Raw genomic sequence first — 25,313 nt, forward strand, 5'->3', positions numbered from 1 at the left:
GTGATATTGCCATTATTTAATATCAGTAATATGTGTGGGATGGAAGTATCTCTCTAATTTCAACATCAACAGGGTAATCACATGAGGGTTCTAAATTTCAGCATGTTTTTTGATTACATCAGAGAAGTTCTCACTTCCTTTTAAAAACTGAAACCATTTTTCTGCCATTGTCATGAGTCATTTGACTGATGACACAATTTTTCGTTGAGCTGAATTGTTGAGCTGGTTCCTAAGGCTTTGAGGATTATTTATAAAAACTATATATAGATATATTCTAGAAGGGTTAAATTCTGAGCTTGAATATAATGTATATGACCTAGCTTTACATGACTGCCACCTCCTGGCAGCCTATCCTATCCCATTAGGGGATGGGATTTGTTGTAATGCCATGAACAGGATAATGTAACATTTTGAAAGATGCTTATCTTTTCCAAGAAAATAGGCAAAATATTATGACCATGTAAATCTGAAGTGTAAATGAAACCTAATGAACAAGTTAAAGCATTGGAATTGTGAAAAAAATACCTCAGATTATCATGGAAATGTTTCACTTGCTTCCTCTATGACTGAGGATAACTGCATTTTACGTCTAATTTTTATTATTTTTTAATAAGCTGGATGACAGATAAGGCTGTGCATCAGTTTATCCAATCTTCATGAGCTTTATAGTTTTGAAATTACAAAGTAATTCTTTGCCACTGAGTTAAGAAATTTTGTGTCAAATATTCATGCCACAGTAATTTTCTATTGACCACAATTTACAATTTATTTAGATAGATAGATAGATAGATAGATAGATAGATAGATAGATAGATAGATAGATAGATAGATAGATAGATAGATAGATAGATAGCATTTACATGTATTCATAATTTCATCAATAACGATACAATTCATGGTAGGATTAGGTAGAAAAGGTAAAAAACGATAGCATCCCTTTAATTTCATATGTTTAAACTTAGTTTCATATTAAATATAGTATATATTGGCTTTTTTACTGCTGCTTTAGTTGATTACTTGCCAAATGTAGAAGTTCTACTTCAGTGTTGTCTTCTCAAAGGAAACCGAATGACGACAGGAGCACCGTCCACTGTTCTTTGATCTGATTGGTGGTCTGGAAAATGAAAATGACATTAACCAAGATGGCGCCGGGCGAGACAGAAAAGTGATGAGAGAATAGAACAACAAGCGATAGAACTATACAACAGTGTGCATTTATTTGATATTTGCGAATGCTTGAAATCTTTCCTCAATCTTACGGTTGGTAAGATTTCATAGATGTCTGGAGTGAATGCATTGATCCTCTGAAATCTCAATATTTCACTCGCTCAAATTGTTTGCTAACTGGTCGCTAAAGTAGCTAGCCTAGCTAACGTTAGCTAACTGCGGAAAGCAGGCAGGCATCTCGAAGTAGACGCCGATTAGTCCAGCGGATTTCTTAAACCGAGAAAATTTCATCTCCTAAATACCGCAACTGTCACCAGTTTGCAGTGCGGAATAAGTCGACCTGATAAGGGGTCGGCGAAACTAATAGACAACGAGGAAAGCTGCGAAATAAGTAGAAAAGCGTCATTTTTGCTGATCTGACGCCATGGCTCACTCCCCTATTCAGAGTGGGCTGCCGGGGATTCAGGTAAGTGAAAATACTCTTTTACTGTTTTATTGACGCAGATTCAAGTTCATGTTCATATAATTTTTTTTGAAAATTTTCGCTGAATTTTGTTCAACCTTTCCTTTCCAAGTCCGAAATTGAAGTTAGCTGCTTGGCACCAACTATTTTTAAACTTGCTGCATAACATCAATATAAGTACATTGTCTCAGTCGATATTCGGTATCTGAACTTATTTTGTTATAATTTGTCATGTACTCCATTAAAGTGGCTGTCTAATTCTTAGATAACTCAATGTCATGTCAGATTAGCTTTTCACTCAGTAATCTCTTCAGTGAATGTTTATAATTATGGTTCTTAGTTCTCCAAACCCAGATGAAATATGAGTGTAGTCCAATATGTTGGTTGTTTTAAAAAATGTAATAACAGAATGACAGTTTAGTGTCTTTTGAATCGACAATGATTGTTTCTTGTAGTTGATTAATATTGCACAGCAAAATAAGATCATTTTTTTGTGATTAATATATTCATTCCCTGGGTCAATAAAATAGTTGGAAATGTATTAAGGACCTAGAGATGGTCTCTACTTGCATCTTATTTAACTAACTGACTCTGCAAAGATGTTCAATGTTAAGAAGGTCTAAAATTAATTAAGGTTACTATAGCTTATTCCTTCAAGATTGGCAAGATTATTGTTATTTCCAAGATTATTGGCAGTCAAGAAATTTGCAACTGTTGTGACTGCTTTTTAGTTCCTGCTATCAGGTAAAAAGTGATTGGAAACAAAAGTAAATGGCTAAAAAATTACTAGCGGTAACTCTTCAGCTTTGTCTTTTGGGAGATGACTCAAAATTAGTATATCTAAAGTAAAGTATATATATATATAAATTATATTTAAAGCGAAATTTGGTCTAACACTGGGGCACTAGGGCAACTTGAGTGTTTCTTGGATGTTGAAAGAGAAGATTGGGTCCAGAATATAAAGCTTTCATTAAGCTGGTGACTGGCAATTCTTTCTAAAATGTGATGCTAGCAAGGCTGATTTAAGTTAAATGCAAATATGTTTTTATGCACAAGAACTTTTGAAGCAAAAGAAGTAGAGGTGGGGCCTGTCACTTGGGGAGAGGGAGTTGCAATCTTAGTAAGACTCAATGAGCATGTACTGGATACTTTATTTAGTATCATTTGATTTACTTGGTTTTATTGTGTGTAACTGCTGACAATGTGTAGCTTGGCACTGAACTTTTATACCGTTTAAAGAAATTTCTTTGATAACTGAGGCTACTAAATTCATTACCTAAATAAAGTCGGGAATTGGAGTATTAATGACGACAGTTCTTAAGTCACTGATATTTTTGTATGACTGTGTTTCTAAAGACACGAAAAATTAAATGGCACAAATGTCAATGTTATTTTACAGTTTATTCAATTCAAGATCAGTTGGCTACCAATCTGGCAGTCAGGAAACACAAGCAGAAATTGAAAAAGTGTTGTCAGCGCACTTTTCTTGAATAAATTCTGAATATCATAGCACTTTCTACTGAATTTTGAGCACTTATTCAGGCAAATATGGGTTTTCAAGGCAAAATCTGACCCATGTCTGCAGGTTAAATTGTAGACTAGCATAAGGAGTAGGAGGGCTAGCAGTGAGTTCTCAGGGTTTGGTGCTTGGATGACCCTAGACTACACAGTTTTAGTGTTGCAGATGGGAGAGCATCAAATGCATGCTTTTAGATTGAGGTTCAGGCAGCTTTAGTTGTCGCAGTAAACCTGCTGACTGTGGATATGGCAAGTACATTCCCATCATGTGTAGTCTGTGGTCATAGTGCCCTTGTTGTCTTTCCCATTGTTTTTACAGAGGTCCAACTCCACGTTATGATTTTCACCTGGATGAGTGACTTCACTGGTGTTATGACAGTTTTTTGTAGTGTTGTTTCTACTCGGTTTTATTCTGCATTGCTCTGTCTTTCAGTCTTTGTTGTAAAGACCCATTGCTATCAAATTCAGCTGCCCCCTCTCCCCCCCACGCCACTTTTTCAAAGAGCAGCAGCTTATTCATCTTCCCTTCCATAAAGGTTTGAACAGCATGCATTAGCACATTTACGGGAAACTATTGTCTTGGGAGACTCAAAAGCAATGTGCTTTCTGAGCCAACCGACCACCATTATAAGTTTGGGTTGCCAGGTAAATTAAGCTTTGGACTGAAGTGCCTCATTTTCTCTGATATAAAGTATCACATAAGTATAATTATTTAGTGTCACAAAGCCACAAAAAAACTAATCCATGCACCAATTTCCATATCCATAGAACTTTCAGTACACTTTACATCTTTTGAAGTTTATGAGTTTAGAGCATTGCTATGTACTGTTCACAAAAAGTGAACTGGCAAACGAGAAGACCGTTTATTCCTCTCCTGTTGCTCCATGGGGAAACAAGCTACTTACATCAGTCAATAGGTCCTAAACTATGACCTCTCCTCTTTCAGTTTCTGGAAAGTGTTTATGGGGGCACAAAGCCTCAGTTACATATTTGTTACCCCGATTGAATCTTCTCTTACATCTAAAATTCAGAGCAGACATGAACACTTTTGGGCTACAGTATTTAGTCTCTTGTTCCAGTGTATATAGTGAGATTTGAATGCCACTATGCTTGAATTTAGGAAATTGATAAAATGAATCCTTGAGCACAGTGTGATCTGAAGACCACCATAAGAAAAACTGCAGTGGACTGATGGCATGTTACCACCTAGCTGAGCAGTAGAGTGGAGATTGGAGCTGCCTTGTTACTGTCACTTTCTAAACAGGGGACAAGTACACTGTAAAAACCATTAGACACATTAATAAGCCTGTATTTGGACATAATGATTGTGAAACTAATTACAAGTTATTAGTTTCTGCATTGTTGGTAACTTCCAAAATGGCTACTTGACAACATTCTTTAATTGGAGAAGATAAACTGCACATGCCATTTTTCATGCTCAGGTGAATGAATGTTGTTCCACCTTCTCTGATGTCAAAGTTTTATGGATTAGCAAAATGTATGTATTCTATGTCACAAAACTTATAGTTAAAAGGTCTAAGGCTTACAGTTGCAGGATTTTGCTGCATATATTTCTTTTTAACTGTACTTTTCTCCTAGGAGTGGATAGAAATGTTGATCTCTCGTTATTGAGTAATTGAACAAACACAAGCAATGTAACATCAAAAGTTGAGAGAATAATATGAAGTATTGTAACAAGGAGCACATCAAGCCATCTTTTTTTATTCCCATTTTTAAACAAAATTCCTCATCAAATAAGAACAATAAATACATCTTTAATAATAGTTACAAGGTCATGAAAATAGATTTGATGATACACCAAGTCATGATTTGCATTAAAATGTGACTAAGTAAATATAAAACAAAAAAAAACAAGTCTAGAATGAAGTTCAGTATAACAACCACATTGTCATGCCATAGAAGATGTCTTTTTGAATCAAGCAGTTATATCCACTGTCAATACTTGATAGTTGCATATCTGAATATGATAATATTGGTGGTGGTTGTGTTGTTTTTTTCCTGTGCGTGGATGATATTTTCAAACTTGCTCATTGAATTATACTTCAGAATGACTGCCACCTCATTTATAAACCACGCTCTGTTCTCTCTCCTTCCTTTGGGTGTGTTTCACACAGAATTTCAAAGCTGATCCAGAGGAGCTTTTTACCAAGATGGAGAGAATAGGGAAAGGTTCTTTTGGTGAAGTGTTTAAAGGCATCGACAATCGGACTCAGAAAGTAGTGGCCATTAAAATTATTGATCTGGAAGAAGCAGAGGATGAAATCGAAGACATTCAACAGGAAATCACCGTTCTGAGTCAGTGTGACAGTCCCTTTATCACCAAGTACTTTGGATCCTATCTCAAGGTAAGCTAGCTTCTATTGAATTTGTTGTGGTTAATGCTCTACATGTTGCACATGTCGATATTCTGTCCCGCATATAAGTGAAGATCAATCAATAATTCATGCAGGCAAGTATTACCCTTGGACTATGGCACAGATAGCAGAAGAAAAACAGAAATAAAAACACATTAGTAGTCAGTATTTTGGCATTGATTGTTTTTGGGCCTCTGCGAGAATTTTTCTGCACGCTTGGATAAAGAATGTCACCATCAAAGTACCATTTTCCCTATTCGGGTGTTTCAGTCAATACTGGATAAATATTTCAGGTATCAGGTTCATGCTTAACACGCAAAATAGAGAATCATGAATATCAATGTCATATCAGTGTAGTCTTTAAGAGTACTATGAAAGGATAATTTGCTTTGCAGTGCTAATACACATACACAAACACAAAAACACACGCATATGTAATTAGATAGATAAGATATACTTCATTGATCCCCATAGGGGAAATTCCTCTGTCACAGCAGCGTAACAGTTATTATGCTAATGTCAAAAAAAGGCATAAATATAAATAGAAAGGAAGAATACAGACGATAGCAAGACAAAAAAAATCCACAAATAGATAGGCAGCAGATAAATGGACACCAACAGTAACAACAACTTCAGGAATGACAATGGGAAACATCAAGGAACAGTGAGGGTGAAAAATATAGAACTAGAATGAAACAACAATATAGACAGACAAAAATAAATAGCAATAAATAAGATAAACAAACAAAAATAGGCAGGATGTGTGCAGGCTGGGACAAACAAGGATAAGAGAGACAACAGTTAGGATATGAGGTGAATGGGTGAGGTAGTGAATGGGGTAGGGTAGTGAGATTGTGGCATTGTGGAAGCAGCATAGGTGTACTCGGGCCAGTCAGAGCTGTGTGCCGTCCAGACTGCTGTTGTACAGTCTGGTGGCCGTGGGCACAAAGGAGCATCTGAAGCATTCAGTTCTGCACCGGGGTGAGACGAACCATTGGCTGAAGGAGCTGCACATCAGCCACAGCTCATCATGCAGGGGGTGGGACGGATTATCCAGGATAGCTCCCAGTTTGTCCTTTACCCTCCCCACTGCCACTGATTGAAGATGGTCCAGGTTCAGTCCCATCACCGAGCGCTCTTTCCTCACCATCTTATCGAGCCTATTACCCCACCCGTCCTGGCGCCGCTCCACCAGCACACTATACCGAAGAATGTGTGCATGTGTGTATATATTCTTTTTTTTGCCTAAAACTGCCTAAAACAGTCATCACACGACCTATACTTTTTATGAAATCCCCCCTGGAATGAAATAATTTTAAAAGAAGGCAAGAATTTACTTAAAAGTAAACAAGAATTATATGATAAACCAGCAAGAAGTCTTTCACATTAAACAAATAACCTCTGGAAATTTTACCTGTAACCACATTTTTTCAATAATTTATCTGTCATCCTTAGTCAACCAATCCTCTGAATGTTCGATTTATTCATTCAATAACCACTTTCAAGACATTTTCTTAATGCTGTGTCTTAGTTGCCTAATTTACATTTCAAGGTTCATTTTTGAAGACATTAAAGTAAAAAAAACAAAACCTTGGGCAATTTTCAATCATGGGTTTTACTCGGGATAACTCTTAATTTTATTGGCCTTTTAATGTTGTTAAGTTTCAGTCAGCCTCTTAACTTACTGCATATCATCACTCTGTGTGAAAATTTGCAATAGTTAGGAATTATGGTTTATTCCCGTATTTAATAGTGCTTCGATTAGTAGTCTCTATGATTCTACTTCAAAGCAGCACATAGAAAAGTAATGGTCCATTAGTTCAATTTTGCTGTTGTCTGAAGGAGAAATTTATGGCCTGTCTGGTGTGCAAGGAAAAAGAGTTCCTTATGCCATTTTTATGCACATTGCTGATGTTAGAAAACTTGAAAGACATTGTTGTTGATCCCAACTCCTATCTAGTACAATAGCAACACAAATAAGCTTTTAGTGGATCTGTAGGTTTTTCAGGCCAAAGCCCAAAGTGTTTTAAGGGTTTTCAACTGTTGAACGTGGCAACACCCATAGCTGTATATTTGATGAATATCAGAAGCACTGGTGACAGCCACAGGTGTGAGTGAGAGATAACAATGAAATACTGTGTATTTTAAGGGGCAGGTTTAGCGTGTGTGGTTCAAAAAAGGATGTCTTAATCTTCAGAGGCCTTTTCTGGTTATCCATAAACCCTCACCAGCTTTTGCAAATTACTTTTAAAATAATCCCACTTTCAGTGCTTTTAAAGTTTTAATTTTGATATCTTCCTTTCTAAATGTGATTGTGATATGTCCAATAAGTCAGTGTTCGAGATAGGTTGCTCAATTAATCTTCTGGAAAATTGTCGCCAATTTCTTGGTGATTTATATGATTTATATCCTTTGCCAAAAAGCAAAAAAACAGCCAAAAAATGAAATAACCATGAAATCGTATTAGTATTGATTTATTTTTTTCAGGCCGCTCAAGCTTTCCAATGGTGTAATTTAAAAGCAAATTGTGAGAAAAGGGAGCCAAGAGTTCCTCTCGACACACAACTGAATTCCAACAGAGCTTATACATGAGTTTAAAAGGTATTAGTGGAATCCAGAAGTATCCAAGTATGTTTTGCATCTCCTGCGTGGGCGTGCACGAGTGCACACTCACACACCTGGAAATGGCAGCTCACAGGGACAGATGGTGTTTTGTGTATTTGCATGAAAATATGCACTTGTGCAGAAAGCTGCCCAATGTTTTTAAGCTGCGCTCGAACAGACAGCTGAGATGTATTCGTTATTTCAGACAATGCAAGTGTGACTGTGCAGCATGTGTCTCTGTCTACCTCAAAACAAGACTTAAAAATAAAACCTTTTATGTCTTCATATTATCAGTAGGCTTCTTACATTGTTGTATATATTTTTGGCGTTCTATGGGCGGGAATATTGACAATTTGATATTTGAAATTGTGCTTTTATCATTATTCAGGCAGTAGAACGTGACTGTGATAATAAAACAAACTTAACTTTAAGCATTTTGTAAGCTGATCTACTGCTTTATTTCCAGGGCACCAAATTATGGATTATAATGGAATATTTGGGTGGAGGATCAGCTCTTGATTTGGTAAGTTTCATTAGTTTAACAAACAAATGCTTTTCAAAAAGTATGATTGATGATAAGTGCTCATGGTTTTGAATTTGACATAAAGTCTGTCGGTTTGTCAAAGTGAAGCCTGAAGTCACCTGAAACTATGTAACGAATGTGTTTCTCTAGCTAGAGCCAGGGGCCCTTGATGAAACTCAGATAGCGACAATTCTGAGAGAAATCTTAAAGGGGCTTGAGTATCTGCACTCGGAAAAGAAAATCCACAGAGATATTAAAGGTAAGGCTGTTAAAATATGATGACAATAAGACATTGTTTGACAATAAGTATGTCATAATAATTGTTGCCCTATTTTGAACTGTTCTCTACACTGTGGCTCAGAGGTTCCGTCCTTGAAAAAATACACATACATGTCTTAGATGTATGTTGTAACTGGACTTAGATTGATTTGTATTTTTATTCTCATTTCTTTCATCTACAACCATTGCAAATAGTGCCGCAATTTCTTTCACCTCTATTTCAATATGACCTCATCTGCTTTCTGTTTTTCAGCAGTGAAATTAAAAAAATAAACAAGTTTGAATGCAAAAAACAGGTTGGAGTGTGTGTTTGTTACAAGTAAATACAAGCAAGGAGTAGAAAAGATCTAACTTAAGGAACAAAACAGGAGTTGAACATAAAGACTTGTAGTGTAAATGCTAAGTTCGAATATGTACATTCACTTGATCTCAACTGCTGACTGAACCCAAAATATTTACAGATCAAATAAGTAATCCTGAGCCATACTTCAATGCAAATGCTGGAGACCATTTTTCAAAATTTTGATTTTTTTTTTTTTTTTTTTTTGTGTCGGTACAGTCAGAATATCCCCAAGAATTAAATATTTATAAACATTTTTCATTTATTACACTGTTTCAATTAATAATGTATGGTGGCATAAAATGCTCCTACAATCACAACCATATGGCATCCTTTTTTGTTATGTGCTTGTGTCATTTCTTATGTTAGAACAATATCTACACATCTGGTGTCTTTAAATGCATGCAGATAATAGCTGTAAATGTGCTGAAGCGAATGGTAGCTGAATACTGAATGGTATTACTGAAATGGTTGAACACATGAGGAGCGAAGACAGCATTTTTTTTCCATGCCCGAAATGCTAAAAGTTGATTTAAATGTAGGTTGTTTTTTAATTATTTAAAAGCGAAGTGAATCATGCACTCTGTTGTATGCTCAACCCCCTCCTGTTGTTTCAGCGGCAAATGTTTTGCTGTCAGAGCAAGGTGATGTAAAGTTGGCAGACTTCGGCGTGGCAGGTCAGCTGACAGACACCCAGATTAAGAGAAATACGTTTGTTGGTACGCCTTTCTGGATGGCGCCTGAAGTCATAAAGCAATCTGCCTACGATTCAAAGGTGAGAGTTTTATTCTGTTTTTATAATGGTTGTTAACAAATATGATTTGGACCATAACAAACAAACTCTCAATGTAAAAGGCACCATGAGACACTGGCAAATGTTCAGAGATGCTGGCAGCTGAATCACTGCGGTTTGCTGTGAGCTATGGAGTTAGACTGAACATCTGGAGTAGTGGGCGTTTTTCTATTTTCACAATTGGCCTGTGGCTTCATGACGGCACAGAGGACTAAGGAAACTGAAATGCTGAAAATATTTTTCCCGCACTCATCCGTTGCACATGTCAAATAAACACAATCAAGTGCTCTGTATTCCGTTGACTGTGACAGCGGATTTATTGAGACAGTGATCTCATGGAGTGGGCCTGAATACATGAAACGTCAATATTACATGGTTATATTTAGTAACTCTGCATGGTTTGTATCTTAGAATAAAAATGTCAAAATGATGGCCAGTAAAGTAATAATGACACTAAAACATGAAAAGCAGAACATTTTAGTTAGTTTGAAAATAATGTACAATATTTTTGTTGTAATCAAACCACTTTAATTGTATAGGCAGACATATGGTCGTTGGGAATAACCGCAATAGAACTGGCTAAAGGAGAGCCGCCCCACTCAGAGCTCCATCCCATGAAGGTATTATTCCTCATCCCAAAGAACAATCCACCCACACTGGAAGGAAACTACAGCAAACCACTTAAAGAATTTGTTGAGGCCTGCTTGAACAAGGAGCCTAGTTTTGTAAGTTTAAAGATTTACATGTATGCCATTATTAATTGATACTTATCTACTATTAACATAATAGTCATGCTGTGGTTTAATATTCACCCTCAGGTTATTCTTGTTTGTTTGTTTTGGGTTTTTTTTTAGAGGCCAACTGCCAAAGAACTGTTAAAACATAAGTTGATTGTAAGGCATGCCAAAAAGACGTCCTATCTGACAGAGTTAATCGACAGATACAAGAGGTGGAAAGCGGAGCAATCTCGGGACGATTCCAGCTCCGAGGAGTCTGATGAGTAAGTTGTCTGAATCCATCACCACCTGGTTCAGTGAAAATTCACACTCGGGCTCAATATAGCAACATCTGGATCGGTTATGCGTCTGATCTTTTTTATTAAAGGGAGCCTCAAGGCCAAGCATCAGGAGGCGATGATTCCAGCAATGATGACTGGATCTTCAACACCATCAGGGAGAAGGACCTGAAAAAGATTCAGAACGGAGCCGTTCAGCCAGTGGAGCTTGAAAGAAAACTGGTAGGACTATGCATCTTTGCAGAGCACAAACAAGAAACGAGCAGGTAAATGTTGCTTATTGCCTTTGCTTCATTATTTCAAATCTCTTTCGCCAGGAGCAAGACAGTCCAAAGAGGCCTTTGTCACAGAGCTTATCAACAATCTTCTCACCATTATTCTCAGAGGTAATCACTTTTTTAAAAAAGGAAGATTACATATTAGATATTCTATAAGACAGTATTCCTATTTCATTATTAAAGAGCAATTTTTCCAGACCGTTCATGTTTTCTAAGAAGCTTTCACTGTCACAGTTAAAGGCAAAGGGTGAGACAAGCAACGGCAAGCCAGAGGCTGCAGAGGCTCTGCAGGAGGCCATTTTTCTTGCCGAGGAGACGCATCCGGGGGTCTGCGACTCCCTCGTGGCGGAATTAGTGCAGAGACTTCAGAGGTAATGAAAGAGCGTACCAAAGGTTGCACTGAACTGAAAATCTAAACCACATATTTGGTGGATTTCTAGATCTATGAACCACATGTTTCACAGATGAATTTACTCATTAGTCATCACTCTCCTTAAAATAAACAGACATTTAAGTTAGAGAATGACAGTGTCTTGGACCATGAATTGAAACATCAAGGTAGGTCAGCCTCCACAAAGTAGATATTGACCTGGAGTTTTCTCTTATTTTCTGAAGGTTTTCTTTGCCTCAGGCTGCTGCCACTCATTGAGAAGAGTTACGGCCAGCTCAGATCTAATTTGCCACCTTAACAGCTGCAGTCATCTGATCTGACCTCCACAGGATGACGTCTCCCCGGAAGGTCTCCATCACTCATTTGCCTGAAGCAAATCCTGGCCTACTTTAGTGTCTGTTAATGTGGTTCACCACCACCTGAGGGTCCCATCCAGGACAGTCATCTGTTTTAATTTGAGGGTGGAGTTTGCTATCTTTCTGTAAGGGCTCTTTGAATTTGGGGTTTTGGTGAGTTTGCGGCTAAATGAAAGGTTTGCCCTCAATTCTTTTATAGAAGGTACGTTGCTTAGTTGTGCCTGTGTGTGTGCCTGTGAGTGTGCTTGTGTGTGTGTGTGTGTGTGTGTGTGTGTGCGCGCGCGGCTGTGCAAGATACCCTGTGAAATGTGCCGTGGAGAATGAAGGTTGGTGTGAAGCTTTTTTTGTTTGTTTTGTTTTTTTTGAAAACTCAGGTATCCTGTTTTAAGTGGACTGGGTTGCTGAGGAATGAGAAAAGCTCAAAAGGATGGTTGTACAGACTTGTAAATAAGCAAATTTGTATAAATGAAAAATAATGGAGCATTTTTAATGCAACCACTGTGTACAATAATGGCCAAAAGCAAACTGTAGATAAAGGTTGTGAGGTAAATATTTTGAGACTAAAATGGCCATAAATGAGATTGCCTTGCCTTTGTACTTATTCTTTTGTATATCTTTGATTTCACAAATTGTAAAACTGTCTAGGTACTCATTCAGTCAAAGAAAATGGCTGTCCTGTATCATGTTATACTATTGATTTTTTTTTTTCTTGAAATCTCTTTAATATTTAGTTTCACTGTGGCTGAAATATTGTTGAGGAATGTAAAATAATGGCTTAAGAGGTTCCTGTAGACTGTATAAAAGAAGTGGACAAAGCCATTGCGACATCATCAGTTTTTTCTTGTGCTTGGAAGACCTAAGGGGGCTTGCCATCACAAATTTTTACAACTAAATGTGACTATAATCTGAAAAAGCTCCTCTCATGGTTCAGTACCACCGTGGCGGCGACCTCAGGCTGAAACGAGAATAGCCGGTCGGCTCAACTCGAATGAGGCTGAGCTGTCGCCGGCAGTTTCACTGTCTACTTCCTTCACTTAAATCAGCAAGACACAGGAGCTCCAAGCGTCTGTTTTCTGTCAGACAGACCGAAGTGTAGATAATCTTACCCAACCCACGTTCTGAGTTATTCCTTGGCGGGGGTCCCCACAGGTTCGTATTTTAGTTGAGGAATAAATATGTAATGATATGAAGGCTTTTGTCCGGCAGGGAGTAAACTTCAACCGCTGAAGTTTACCATACACCAGCACAATCCCCGCCTTCAGGAACCAATAAGCCTGACTCAGCATTGGTGGCCACCTTTTCAAGATCTTAACTAGTTTTTAAGGTCAGCACACTTTGTTTTTCTATTCTCGACTCGAATACAAGTTATCCTGTCCTTCGCATACAATTATGTTTGTATTGAAAAGAGATGAAGCCCTTTCCTCTTCAAGTGTACTTCTGTAGAATGCATATCAAGGAGATACAGAACTTCTATATAATTCCATTTTTTATTTTAATTTTCTGTGGAACCCCCTCCCTTCCAGAAGTTGTACAATGGCTTCACTTTTCATACCCAGGCATCGGTGTCCACTTCTTTTCGTCAGTCTAGTATTATTTCTTTACCAGTTTCAAACACTGGGCTCTCTTGTGTTCACTTCCAATTCTGCAAGGCCTTGAGTTACGCTGATTTGTTGGACTTCCATTGCTGGTTTGTTGGCCTCATTCCATTCTTTTTGCTGTGCATGTTTGATTGGTTAGGTTAAACTATGTTTTCGTAAACACTCATTCCATTAAGAGAGCAGTGCCATCACCTAGCTTGTAAATCCTCACGATTCTGTTAGTCTTCCAAGGAGATGCAGTGGTACTGCCTCCCGATCTTACCTACTGCTTTAATTGCACTTCAAGTATAAATGCCTTTGACTATATACAAAGTAGCCATAAGACAGTAGCATGAGACTCACAGGTTCTGCAGGTATGGACCATGCTATCTGGGACATACACACACACACACACACACACACACACACACACACACACAAATCCAACTCTAGTGTCACAGCTGGGGAGCCTGTATTTGGTCATGCCATGTATCTTGTTTGGATGGATCTCCAGGATCACAATCCAGACAAACCCTTTTCATTTGAGCAGTAATTACATACAGGCCTCGATGAGAGGTACTTAATTACAGCATTAATTCAGGAGGCGTTCACGGACCAGTGGCACTGCTAGGACTTCTGACCGTCTTAAAGGAATGTGCAGTATGTGTTGTAGCATACTCCTACCGAATTGGAATTTCTCAAGCAATGTTTTAAAGAACAAATGACGAAAGATCAAAATTCTAAGCCAGAAAATAATAAATAAAATGTTCTATTGCATAGACAGAAAATGGACTTATGTAACCTGATGCTACTTCAATTATTTCCGTTTTCCAACAGTGTGTTCTGTGTGAATACTTTGCCAGCTGTCCACTCAAGCCCTCCAACCCATACAAATTGAATATAGTTTGCACCTTCGACCCAGTCTTATATGGCGCATTACGTATTTATGTGTTGCACTTTGCAGATTTCTTTTTGGATTTTAAAATGTGGTACTAGGGTAAAGTGTTACGTTCTAGTCACGCCAGGTTTTTATTGTCATTTTTCCACCCGTGTGTGTCATATGGCAATAAACCGCTGTGATCGCCAGGAGTAATTTCTTAGCACAAGTAGGCCTATCTATTCTATCAACATATTTTTTATAACCCAAAAAAAGGCAGTATTATGTAATTGAGGGAGTTAAGTTTGGTGCTTTGGTGTGTAAACGTATCAGTAAACACTGGATAGCAATCACAAAAAGATAAAGTACATGTCATTATGTGTGGCATTACTGACCGTTTCTAGTCCAGTACATGTTTGCTAATTCAGAACAGTGCTGTTGGATTTATTGATAGTTCCCATATGATTATGGAAAGAATAAAAATTCAGTACATAGTTGATGTTTCTCTTGTGTTTTTATTTTCTTGTCTGTTTTTGTTGTTTTCTCTCCACACAGGTTTAGAAATAAATCAGACTGATGCCATGAACACAGTAACTTGCTGTACAGAGTTGAAGAAACAACTAAATCTCATGTGAAAGTAAGTCCTCAATTATAGTCTCCAGCTCATGTTTTAAAGAGTAAGATGTAGAATATGGGATCAGCGGTCCAGAGAAACAGAGAGAATCGAGAAGAGGTGAAAAAACGTGTTTGAGCTGGTTGGAACCAGTGGAGAAAACGGCTTGTTATGATAGAAGAAAAGGTGTAGAAGACTGAAGGACGCCAGTGATGTCTGCTTTGAAGAAAAGACTAGACAGATCTGGAGGTAGCAGAGATGAAAGATGGAAGATGCTGAGGTTGTCTTTTGGACTCACAAAGATGGATAGGATCAGGAATTACTACATCAGAGGGACAGCTCGGTAGATGTTTTGGAGATAAAGCCAGACTGAAGTAGTCTGGACGTGTACAGAGTGGAGAGTGAATTTATTGGTAGATGGATCCTGCGGTTGGAACTGCCAGGCAGGAGGCCTAGAAGAAAAGTACAGAGATTTATGGATGAAGTGAAAGAGGACATGAAGTTAGTCAATGTGGGACAAGAGGGTTAGACGGGGGCAGGTGATTCCCTTTCGCGACCCTTGAAGGGAGCAGCAGAAAGGAGAAGCTTAATTTAAAGAAACTCAATGACAGAGGCTTAGTGTTTGAACAGAGGAGGTGATTTATAATCATTTTATTTTCCTCACTACCTGATTGTTTTCAAATCATTAAATAATCATCGGAAATATCTTTCTGGAAACTAGGAGGTACTAACTACACAAATCAAATCTGGTTATTTCCCAGAATCTAATCGCACCAGTTGATATTAGATGAATCCGTTTCCATTTCACTCAAGGAGAATTCTTGGTTTAAGTCCTCACTGCTGAAGGCTTCATAATTAAACTACTCGTTTTTGAGGCTGTTAATAATTGACATGACTTTTGGTGTCAGAATTCACATGACTTGAATTCAGATGCAGGAAATCGACCCTTTGCAGGGAGCAGCTCCCCCTCGCCCTCTGATCTGTGGAGATTTTCAAGCAAACCGGTTCCAAAAAAACAAAACCGTTCAGCAAAATACCTCACAGCAAGTTTTATTTATACATCCAAAAACAAAAGATCAAATTTCTCACGCTATATACAGATATTACATACAGTGTTTTTACACATATTACATAATTTGTACACAAGAAAAATATACATAAAAATGTAAACCTTTGTATACAAAAAATATCTTAGACAAATTAAACAGGGACCAGTAACAAAAGGTGACTAGATTAGCTCATCCTATCTTAAAAACAGTAATACAGTACATTCAATGAATATAGGAATTTGTCAGCCTTCTCTGAATACAAGCAGTTACATGTGCCTAAGAGCCCTGTGAATTTTGTTCTACGTGTTTGTTGGAAACTGGTGCAGTGACTAATCTCATGCTTTGTGGATACAGCAGTATCACCTTTCAGTTTGTTGAAATTTTTTTTTTTCTTTTCGATAATGGTGATTGTATTTCGGGGTGCTGTATATGATGCTGCTGTCCTAGTTGTCTCTGGTGGCGCAACAGTTTTTTGTTTTTTTTTCCATTTTTTTTTTCCTAGTGATGTATTTTGTCTTTGGAAGTGAGAGGCAGAACTGGGCCTTGTCACAGCTGGAAAGGGGTGTGTTGAGCAGGCTGAGAGCTGGTAACCATGGTCGCTGTTCATTAAATGAGCGTCAAAGCATAGAAAAAAAAAAAGGGTGGGGTGGATGGGGGGAGCAGGTCAGACTTGGGACACGTGAAACACCAGTCTTCATTCACTCAGTTATGTGCAAATCCAAATGGGTTTTCCTTCCAGAAATGAAATGCCAATGCATATTTTCCTATGTTTTATACCACCGAGAATCAAGCCTTTCCCCAGTTTAATATTAATATCTTGCACATTAAAGGTTGCTGACCCATGCAATCCCTCCTGAGCTTTAATAGCTATCAAAAATCATGTCATAAATACAAAAGGACAACATACACAGCAAACAAACATTGATCCCTCCAACTTCAAATATAACTTACAACCATTTTGATAGCCATTAAAAACAAGAGACTCATTCTACAACACACAGGTTCCACTGAATACATTGCAAATAATCATTTCAATTGATTGCTACTCAGTAATTCACCACCAAACCCCAAGATAGAGACGGCTACTCTATATACCTAATACTCTATCTGACAATCCCTCAAAACTCTAATATATCTTTTTTTTAATAAAAAAAAAGCCACGGCTGTACTGCTGTATGAGTCATTTGAGGTGTTACAGGAACCCTCATTTTCTAAAAGTTTAAGATTAGATCCAAGGTTTGCATCGTTTTTAACTTTTAAATCATTTTATTATAGAGTTGAGTAAAAACAAACTGCTATATTCAAAAAAATATAGCATGCCAATCTATTACCATCATGTTACACCTGTCTGGTGAGTGAAATATGAATTCTATATAGAGTTTTACTGCCTGAATTAGCCTTTTAGGAGACATACAAGTCAATAAAAACCACTGTATATGGGGACCAGGGCCCACCAACGAAAGTAGACACTTAAGAGTCCCTGGATTTCGACGTCCTCATCCTTATCCTAACACTGAAGCTCATTTATTGGCCTTAAAAATTACACTCAGCGAGTGATGAGGTTGGGCTGACCTGATCTGCGGTCTCTATGGCTCTAATTCAGAGTGAAAAAAGTTGTAAAATATAATTTTACAACATTTACCGAGACCAAAATGTATTCCTTAACCACATCAGATTGGATTCACCAAGTGAAGCTACATGCACTGAGACCAATAAAATACCTTACAATGCTATAGGTATGGTAATGTGTTTATTGCTTTAAGAAACTATATTTACCCTCAAGTGTCTACTGAGCCACTCAGTCCCACAACCAATGGTGAGGTCAGATACTTTTTTTTATGTCTGAGTAAACCAATAAATGAGCACATATACAGTATACACAATATAAAAAGTTTAAAAGTATTTTGGTAAATTCATATGACTGTGAAATCTGACTTATTAAGATTCTATATCATTGACTGATAATAACAGTTAAATAGTTTGAAACATAATGGGGTCACAAATATCACAACCTGTGCTCTTTTTCTCAGAGGGTGACAGAAGCAGTGTATCAAGCAGGTGGAAAATAAAAATGTGATGGCCATTGGATCAAGGCAGGGTACAGTTGTTCATTAAAAACAAGTATGTACTGGCAAAGCAAATAAAAAAAAAAAAATACCGCGGAGGATTCAACATCAAACAAATCTGAGCATGATGACAAAGAAAAATCTCTGCTAAGGTCCTTCTGCCAATCTTCACCTGTTTCTTGTATCACATAATATGTGTCTTACTTTAACCCTCGGCAGATGAAACCACAAAGGCATCGAGCGAGTGGACTCGCACTGACTTAAAACCCAGAGATCGTCTGGCTATAAAAATAAAAGGATAAAACCAGATATTGGGGGGGAAAATCTGAGGTTGTGCAAATTCATTTTCAGATAGTGCACGAATACCACATTGCACACATGTAGCAGATGAGGAGGGGTGGATCAATCAGGAGCCAGTCCAGTGGACTGTAAGCGAGTGCGAGACCACAGGCCGTCAGCGTGGCCACTGCAGGCTGCCTGCTCTCATTTACTTTGTGTGAAGAGTGGTGAGGCGTTGTTGGCACTTGCAGTGGTGGCACTAACTATGGAAAAGCCAGCGGGGGGTGCTGTGGAGCTGTGGCTGGGCTGCACATCTTTCGGGATGCCACTGTGGGAGGCCAGTTGATGGCCAAAGGCCGCGCTGAACTGAGGGAGCTGTTGCTTGGGCTGCGTGGAGGTCAGTGGATCATGTGAGGAGGACGGGATGGAGGATGAGGGGGCTGGGGGCGCTGTTAGGCCTGTCAGGCCAGTCTGGGGCATCGCAGACAGTGCGGCCATGGGCTGCAGCGTCACAGAGTGGGTACTGGAAGGAGGGGTAGACAAGGAGGTGGATATGAGATGACTTTCTGATCCAATGAGATTACCAAACTGTGTCGGGTCGGTGAGGGGGAGCGGGAGGTTGTTCCATGGTGAACGTGGTGGTCCTGGTACCCCGCTGAGCGGGACCTCCAGCAGTAAAGGAGTATCTGTCTGGAAGGAGCTGGTGTGGGGTGAAGATATTTGGTCACTGTACGGGGATGGGACATGCTCACTGCTGTAGTGGCTGCCTTGTGGAGATGATGTGGGTGCTTCTGACTTGACCAGCACGTGGGGTGTGTGCGCCCGGGAAAACGTTCGCTCAGTGAGGGATGTTTGCGTGATGAGGGAGGTGGTGGCAAGAGCTACTGTGGAAGGGGCTGAGGTCAGGCTTGAGCCCGATGTTGGGGGCTGGTTAGTGGGCTGAGATGGTGGTGAGGGAGGAAAGTGACCACCGGCCGACTGTAATAGATTGTCCTCCAACTCAAGGCTGGTGAAGTTCTCTGATGGGATTCGGCTGTTGAGTAGGTCCCCCATCCCCCCTGGCTGCACAGCTCCTGGAAACACCGTCATGGCACGGTGGTCTACTCCTTCAGATGGGGCCAGGTCTCCCATGGAGGTCAGGCACACCAAGGACTCTGGATAAGATCCCATGGCCTGTAGTGCTCGCACCAGCTCCTCAGCCTCCTCGGTGGTGGGCAGCAGCTCCCCGTTCTTTCCTAATCATATGGACACAACCAACATTTAGATTTCTGCAAAGCACAAAATAGGTCATGCACACATAAAATGTATCAAAAGCCCTTTTTACATAGTGCTGCACCATTACCATTGTACCGTGGGACAACCGTTATCACATGGCATGTTTCTGCAAGGTATTTTGTGATGGATTTTTTTAAAAACTTCAGATTGACAGAAAATTAGGGGTTCGGACAATCTGAAATTATGACAAACCACACACGGGGCTTGCAGGTCATACTAAACCAATGTAAGCGGGGCTAGTGAAAATGTTGTCAGACAACCTTCAAACAAATCAAAGTCCTGGAGGTCGTCTGGTAGTCTGGGCAACACGTCAGAGAAGTCCTCCTGGTTCAGCTCAAGGTCATTTGGAATGTCTGCTATTTCATTGGTGATGTCATCAGGAAGCTCATCTGTGCTCAAGTCAGGAGTTGAAGGACTCCTGTCACAAAGATTAGATGGAGAACGATTAGGGGTAACATTGGGTGGAGCTCCTTAGTCGTGACACCAAAGACTGAACTTGGCTTTTCTCCTAGACACTAGATCTGCACAAACTAAATTTTCAACTCAGCAACGTGAATGGTTAACTGGGAGTGGTCAGACCTGATGCTGGCCTGCGAGGACATTGCTAGGCTCGTAGAGGGCATTCCAAGGTTTCCCTGCGGTAGCGCAGGAGGAATTGGTTTCTGGGGCCTCTGCGGCCCTCTCCTCCTTTTCTTCTTGTGTTTTTTGGTGAGTGCCGGTGGTTTGGTCTTTTTACGTGGCTTACGCTGGTGCTGCTGCTGGTGTTGCACTCGCCTGTTGCCATCCCCACGAAGGAAGTTATCCTGTGAGGAATAATACCCTTGAATTAAGAGTCACGGTAACATAGTTCCACATGTTAAGAGGAGCAACACAAAGTCATAAAAGGAGAACATTAAAATGGTACTTGCCATTTTTTTGGCATGCTCTTCACAGAGTGGTGTCTGGTGCGTTATATCAAACACTGGGATGGAGCACTGCTGACCATCTGCAAATTTGGCTGTGCAACTGGCAAAGAGCTGCTGGGAACGATTCAACAGAATGTCTATGGAAAAGATTAAAGGAAATAACAGAACAAACCAGATAGAGCATATTATTCCTTGCAGGTGGTTATAATAATGTGCCAAGCTGCAGAATCACAGCAAATTTGCAGCACTGGAAGTATCTAGCTCTACACTCTGTAGAGCTGTGAAAAAGATACGCTGGAAACAGTGTTGGGTAAAGGGCAGGGCTCTGTTGCTACAGGCCTGGCCCTTCGTACTGCCCATGCAGGTCCCCACATCTGGGTTCTGCGGCCTCACTGGAGCCCCACTGCAGAGACGTTCAGGTACAGCACTGACCGCAAAACACACACACAATTTATGAAGTAACGAATCAAGTGATTAAATCATAGTGTGGTTGTGATTTTAATGAGTCTGATGTGGACAAAGTTGAGGGAGTCATACCTCTGCTGTGTGTATTTAGGGTTCGTGAACCCTTTTTCCACAGGACCACATTTTTGTGTATTTGTAAATTCAATTTCTAAAAGAATGTCTGACAAGACTACAATATATAATTTTTACAAACTAGTCAGCCATGAAATATCACTTATAAGACAAGAAGACTGAACAATGTGATACATTTCCAAAGTACCTTGAGAAGCTCCGAGAGGCACCATGCAGCTCCTGGATCAGCTGCCCTGCACAATCTGGGTTTTTACTGGCAGCAAGCAACAAGGCTTTGCGGAAGGCGTAGCGGTATCTCTTCTGCCGGATACTTGCTCTCTCCTGCCTGCACATGTGCTTGTATTTCTCCTGCAGGTATGAGCAAAGCCTCAGTAACCGTGTTCTCCGAGAGGTACCCCCATCATCCTCCAACCTATTTTGGAAAATGAAAACAACAGCAACCATTTAAGGTCAGACGTTTCTGTTTAAGTCCAAGTTGTAACATAGGTTCCGAGGACAAATCGAGTCACTTGCCCATTCTGTGGTCTCCAAGAACTCTGACCAGCGAGAAAACGCTCCGCCTCATCTTCGTCGCCATCATCATCATCGGCACTATCTTCTGACCAGTCCAATCCTGGAAAAGAGCTTGTTAGATGACCTGTATTTCAATAGCAACTTTATCTCCAGAATATTTGAAAGAGTCCATCTGATTCTTAATTGAGGTCTGTCAAGTGAGAGCAGTATATTAAATGATGCACCTAGATGAGGAAAGAGGTCACTATACTCCTGTTGTCTCTTGACACAGAGCTGCACCAGATGTTGCAACCTGGCCAGGCAGCTGGCAGAAGGTGAGAAGGCAGTGGGGCGCATGACAACCAAATGAGCAGCAGTGAAAGGCGTTTTCCTGCTGAGTGTTGGCCCAGAAGGTTGCACGGAACTGGGTGTTGCATTAGCAGGCATCCCTGGAGGCAGAAAGTTGACCGTCTGAGGTGGTGGTGGATTGCATAATAGACCCTGCTGCTGGGGTGGTTGAAGAAGACCTGACTGCTGCCGTGGGAGATGAGTGTTGAGTGGAGAGGAAGGAAGGACACGGGGGACAGGGGAGGGATTAAAGTGCTCAGGAGGAGGCTGGAAGAGGTCCGTGTCATGGCAGAGTTTCTGGTTAAGCACCAGCCGACTCTGTAATTTCTTCTTGATGGCATTACTCTTCCGAGAGGGACCCATCTCCTCCCCATCAGTGTCGTCCTCATAAAAGGCAAAAGGGTCCAGGAGTTCCCCATCAGGAAGGGGTAGCAGACGTGTACAAGGGGGAGATGGTGGAAGTTCATCTAGACCATTGGAAGCTTTCAGGGCTAGAGAGGGCACAGTTATGTTGAGAGCCACTGACTCCAGGTGAGCCCGTGAGCGCATTTCTTCCAAAGTGTCATGTTTCTTTTTCCGTTCCTTTTTGGGAATAAAGCCGAGAACCTGCAGGTGGCTGTTGCAATACCTGAAAAACAGGACAAAATGTTTGGTACACTGTGGATTTCATACCAGGTATGTGCTATACATGCACTCAAATGTACACACCTGCGGTCCTCTGACTTTGGGATCGGGTTGGTACACCGCTGGCTGTTGTACTTGGCCACATATTCACATTGCTTGAACGGGGCTGTTTTATCCTCAAGAACATGCCGGATACAGAAAGCGTAGCCATTTAGTCTGCGTTGCTTGCAGAGCTTTGGGCTGTATGAGCACAAGGGCTTATTGTCCACCTCTGAGAAGTGTATGTGTTTGCCTTCATACATCACGTGACTCTTGTCCTTGACAACATCAGCTGATGGGATAAAGTAAGGGAAAACCAAGAATTACATCATTAACACTTCATGAGAAGCAACGCCTGCCTGCACATGCCAGTGAGACGCACAACTGTTCAAGTCCTGCTCCAATACAGGTGTCTGCAGAGATATTCAGTTAGCTAAATGTAAATTAAGATCTGTTGTTTCAACATGTTTACCTCAGAAATTACCTTTCGAAAGTTCTACATTACTCATATGACTGCTTGCCAATTTAATGACTGTGAAATGTTAATATCGCACATTCTCAACACTTAAAAGTGAGGCAAACTTTGGCTGGCTATCGGAAAAAAAACGGCTAGCGTGTTAAAATAGTAATAAAACAAAATACGACACCGATAAAATAACATCAACTAGCAAGTACGTGTACTAGTGCGGGATCCCAAAAAAATCTATAAAGATCGATAGCATTGATCACATTGACAGGGCGAGTTCAGCGGTCGGCGGTCAAAAGAGCCGCCTTTCTATTGACGAATAAAAAAAGAAACGTAACAGCTCGTTCAGATTACGTTAAATGTGACTGAAATTCACACAATTTGCACCTGATAACATGCCATAGCATCAGCCTACTAAGCTAAGCTTCCATCATTTACTTTGACTCTTGGTTTTCGAGTTGGTTAGAGGAGCGCTAACGTACTGACATCTGAAGTACATATGTTACACAAAACTAGTTTTTCTCCTCCATACAAAAAACAACTCAGCATAAATGAATAAATAGCGCCAACTTTAAATAAGTAAGATAACGAGCAGAAATGACCGGTAACGTTAGCAAACGATCACTACCATCACAGCCTGAGGAACTAGCTCGCCAGCATTAGCCTGCACTCGATGAGCAGATGTGAAACTTTATACTGTGTTAATTTGATAGAAAATGTAGGTGTAGCAAACTCCCGTGGCTGCATTTATAAGCACTATCTTGTCCCATCCCGAGCGAGCGGTGTGTTGAATAAATTTGGAAATTACATGAAAAAACAACAAAACTGTTATTTGGCTAACAAGCTATTTAAGCTAAAAACACAAATTAGTAGGCGGTAGCTAACCAGGAAACGGAAACATCAGCAAATGACAACGCTATAAAAGGTCTACCTACGGTTTTGTTTTATTTAAAAAACCTGACCATTAATTTCACGTAATTTATAAACAATTGTCCCAACCAGTGACGTTTTTGTTAGAAAACGATATTAAGCCTTACACATTCGTTGCCAATACTTTCAAACAAAGGTCTACATACGAGGCTTAGGGCCTGTCCCCGAAGGCCATCGTACTAATCGTTAACTAATTTTATATATTACGGCTAATTAACAAGCCGTTAGTCTGCTAAAATTGTCATAATATAACTATTTTCCACATTTGTCCATTTAACGGGGCCTTATGGCTAGATAACAGGTTACTAAATAAGCGCTAGTTTATAAGAGGCCTATTAGCTTTGATAAGACAGCGGCCTCGAGTGGTCGCTGCCTGCCGGCCGCGCGTCGGCGCAAGTCGGTACGCTTGGAAATCGAAGCCGAGGCTGCTCGGGATCTGCCTTACCTTGAATTGGTATGGGGCTGTGTACGGTATTCGCTCCGGATAGACGGCCGAAATGTCTATTACGATCAGCTAGGCTATTTGCGCGGCGATATTCGAGACAGAATAGCAAAAGCGGTCTTCATCTATCTCGCCGTATGCTGAATCGAGGGTGCATGTAAATATAGGCTATCCAGAGCAAATTATAAGCAGTAGGTAGGCTGCTGAGGATTTTAGTTAGATCCACAGCGGACTCCTCACAGCACCACTACAGGCACTGCGGGGACATGACAACAGCCCTCTCAACAACAACAACCTCTCCTACCATATTGGAAATTCAACTTTGTTAAAAAGATCCGATAGTGTGGAAATGTCATTTTACTTTTCTAGGTGAGAGGGGATCGAGTGAGTGACAGTGACGTTGCCACGTTTAGGACATTTAGATGTAACGCGTTGGCTGACAGGTCCGCCGGTGTCAAGGTGTGGGGATCCACTTGGACCACCGCTTTCATTCTCCGAGAGACTGAGTCATCAGCCCTGCTGCCACACTCTTACCGGCTGTTCACTTATGATGGACCACGTGCCAATCAAATACCGGAGCAAAAGCCAAACACACACACACATATCACTCACATATATATGTATATATATATATGTATATACATATATATGTACAGAGACGCATAACGGTCCAGTGCTTTGCACCTGCACCA

The 25,313-nt window shown here is 40.1% G+C and overlaps 2 protein-coding genes across 2 annotated transcripts; one reads left to right on the forward strand and one right to left on the reverse strand.

Annotated features, from left to right (window-relative positions):
* The first annotated feature begins 1,149 nt into the window (after positions 1-1,149).
* On the forward strand, positions 1,150-15,049 carry stk24a (serine/threonine kinase 24a (STE20 homolog, yeast)). The gene is made up of 11 exons (XM_086145674.1): positions 1,150-1,633; positions 5,284-5,514; positions 8,594-8,650; positions 8,801-8,909; positions 9,887-10,044; positions 10,602-10,787; positions 10,917-11,062; positions 11,167-11,299; positions 11,395-11,463; positions 11,590-11,726; positions 11,971-15,049. The coding sequence occupies exons 1-11, from the start codon at positions 1,592-1,594 to the stop codon at positions 12,002-12,004; spliced, it is 1,302 nt and encodes a 433-aa protein (XP_086001800.1). The 5' UTR covers positions 1,150-1,591; the 3' UTR covers positions 12,005-15,049.
* A 1,154-nt stretch (positions 15,050-16,203) lies between these two features.
* On the reverse strand, positions 16,204-24,946 carry ino80da (INO80 complex subunit Da). The gene is made up of 10 exons (XM_086145675.1): positions 24,625-24,946; positions 22,829-23,075; positions 22,018-22,748; positions 21,794-21,893; positions 21,468-21,692; positions 21,037-21,170; positions 20,747-20,880; positions 20,418-20,641; positions 20,099-20,256; positions 16,204-19,798 (listed from the first exon to the last, which is right to left on the reverse strand). Exons 2-10 carry the CDS (start codon positions 23,044-23,046, stop codon positions 18,768-18,770), a joined length of 2,955 nt encoding a protein of 984 aa, XP_086001801.1. The 5' UTR covers positions 23,047-23,075; positions 24,625-24,946; the 3' UTR covers positions 16,204-18,767.
* Positions 24,947-25,313: the final 367 nt, after the last annotated feature.

The sequence above is a fragment of the Fistularia commersonii genome, chromosome 4, assembly GCF_037954325.1.
Source record: "Fistularia commersonii isolate RoL2024-O1a breed Wild chromosome 4, RoL_Fcom_v1.0, whole genome shotgun sequence".
Taxonomy (NCBI): Eukaryota; Metazoa; Chordata; class Actinopteri; order Syngnathiformes; family Fistulariidae; genus Fistularia; species Fistularia commersonii.

What these genes read in the sequence shown, in the direction of transcription:
- ino80da (XM_086145675.1), bottom strand. Translation starts at nt 23,046, where the DNA reads ATGTATGAAGGCAAACACATACACTTCTCAGAGGTGGACAATAAGCCC. An exon ending in TCTTGGAGACCACAGAATGG is followed by an intron (nt 21,693 to 21,793) that starts GCAAGTGACTCG and finishes TTTCCAAAATAG; the next exon opens with GTTGGAGGATGATGGGGGTA. An exon ending in AAGAGCATGCCAAAAAAATG is followed by an intron (nt 20,642 to 20,746) that starts GCAAGTACCATT and finishes TATTCCTCACAG; the next exon opens with GATAACTTCCTTCGTGGGGA.
- stk24a (XM_086145674.1), top strand. Translation starts at nt 1,592, where the DNA reads ATGGCTCACTCCCCTATTCAGAGTGGGCTGCCGGGGATTCAG. An exon ending in GTGGGCTGCCGGGGATTCAG is followed by an intron (nt 1,634 to 5,283) that starts GTAAGTGAAAAT and finishes TGTTTCACACAG; the next exon opens with AATTTCAAAGCTGATCCAGA. An exon ending in TGAACAAGGAGCCTAGTTTT is followed by an intron (nt 10,788 to 10,916) that starts GTAAGTTTAAAG and finishes GTTTTTTTTTAG; the next exon opens with AGGCCAACTGCCAAAGAACT.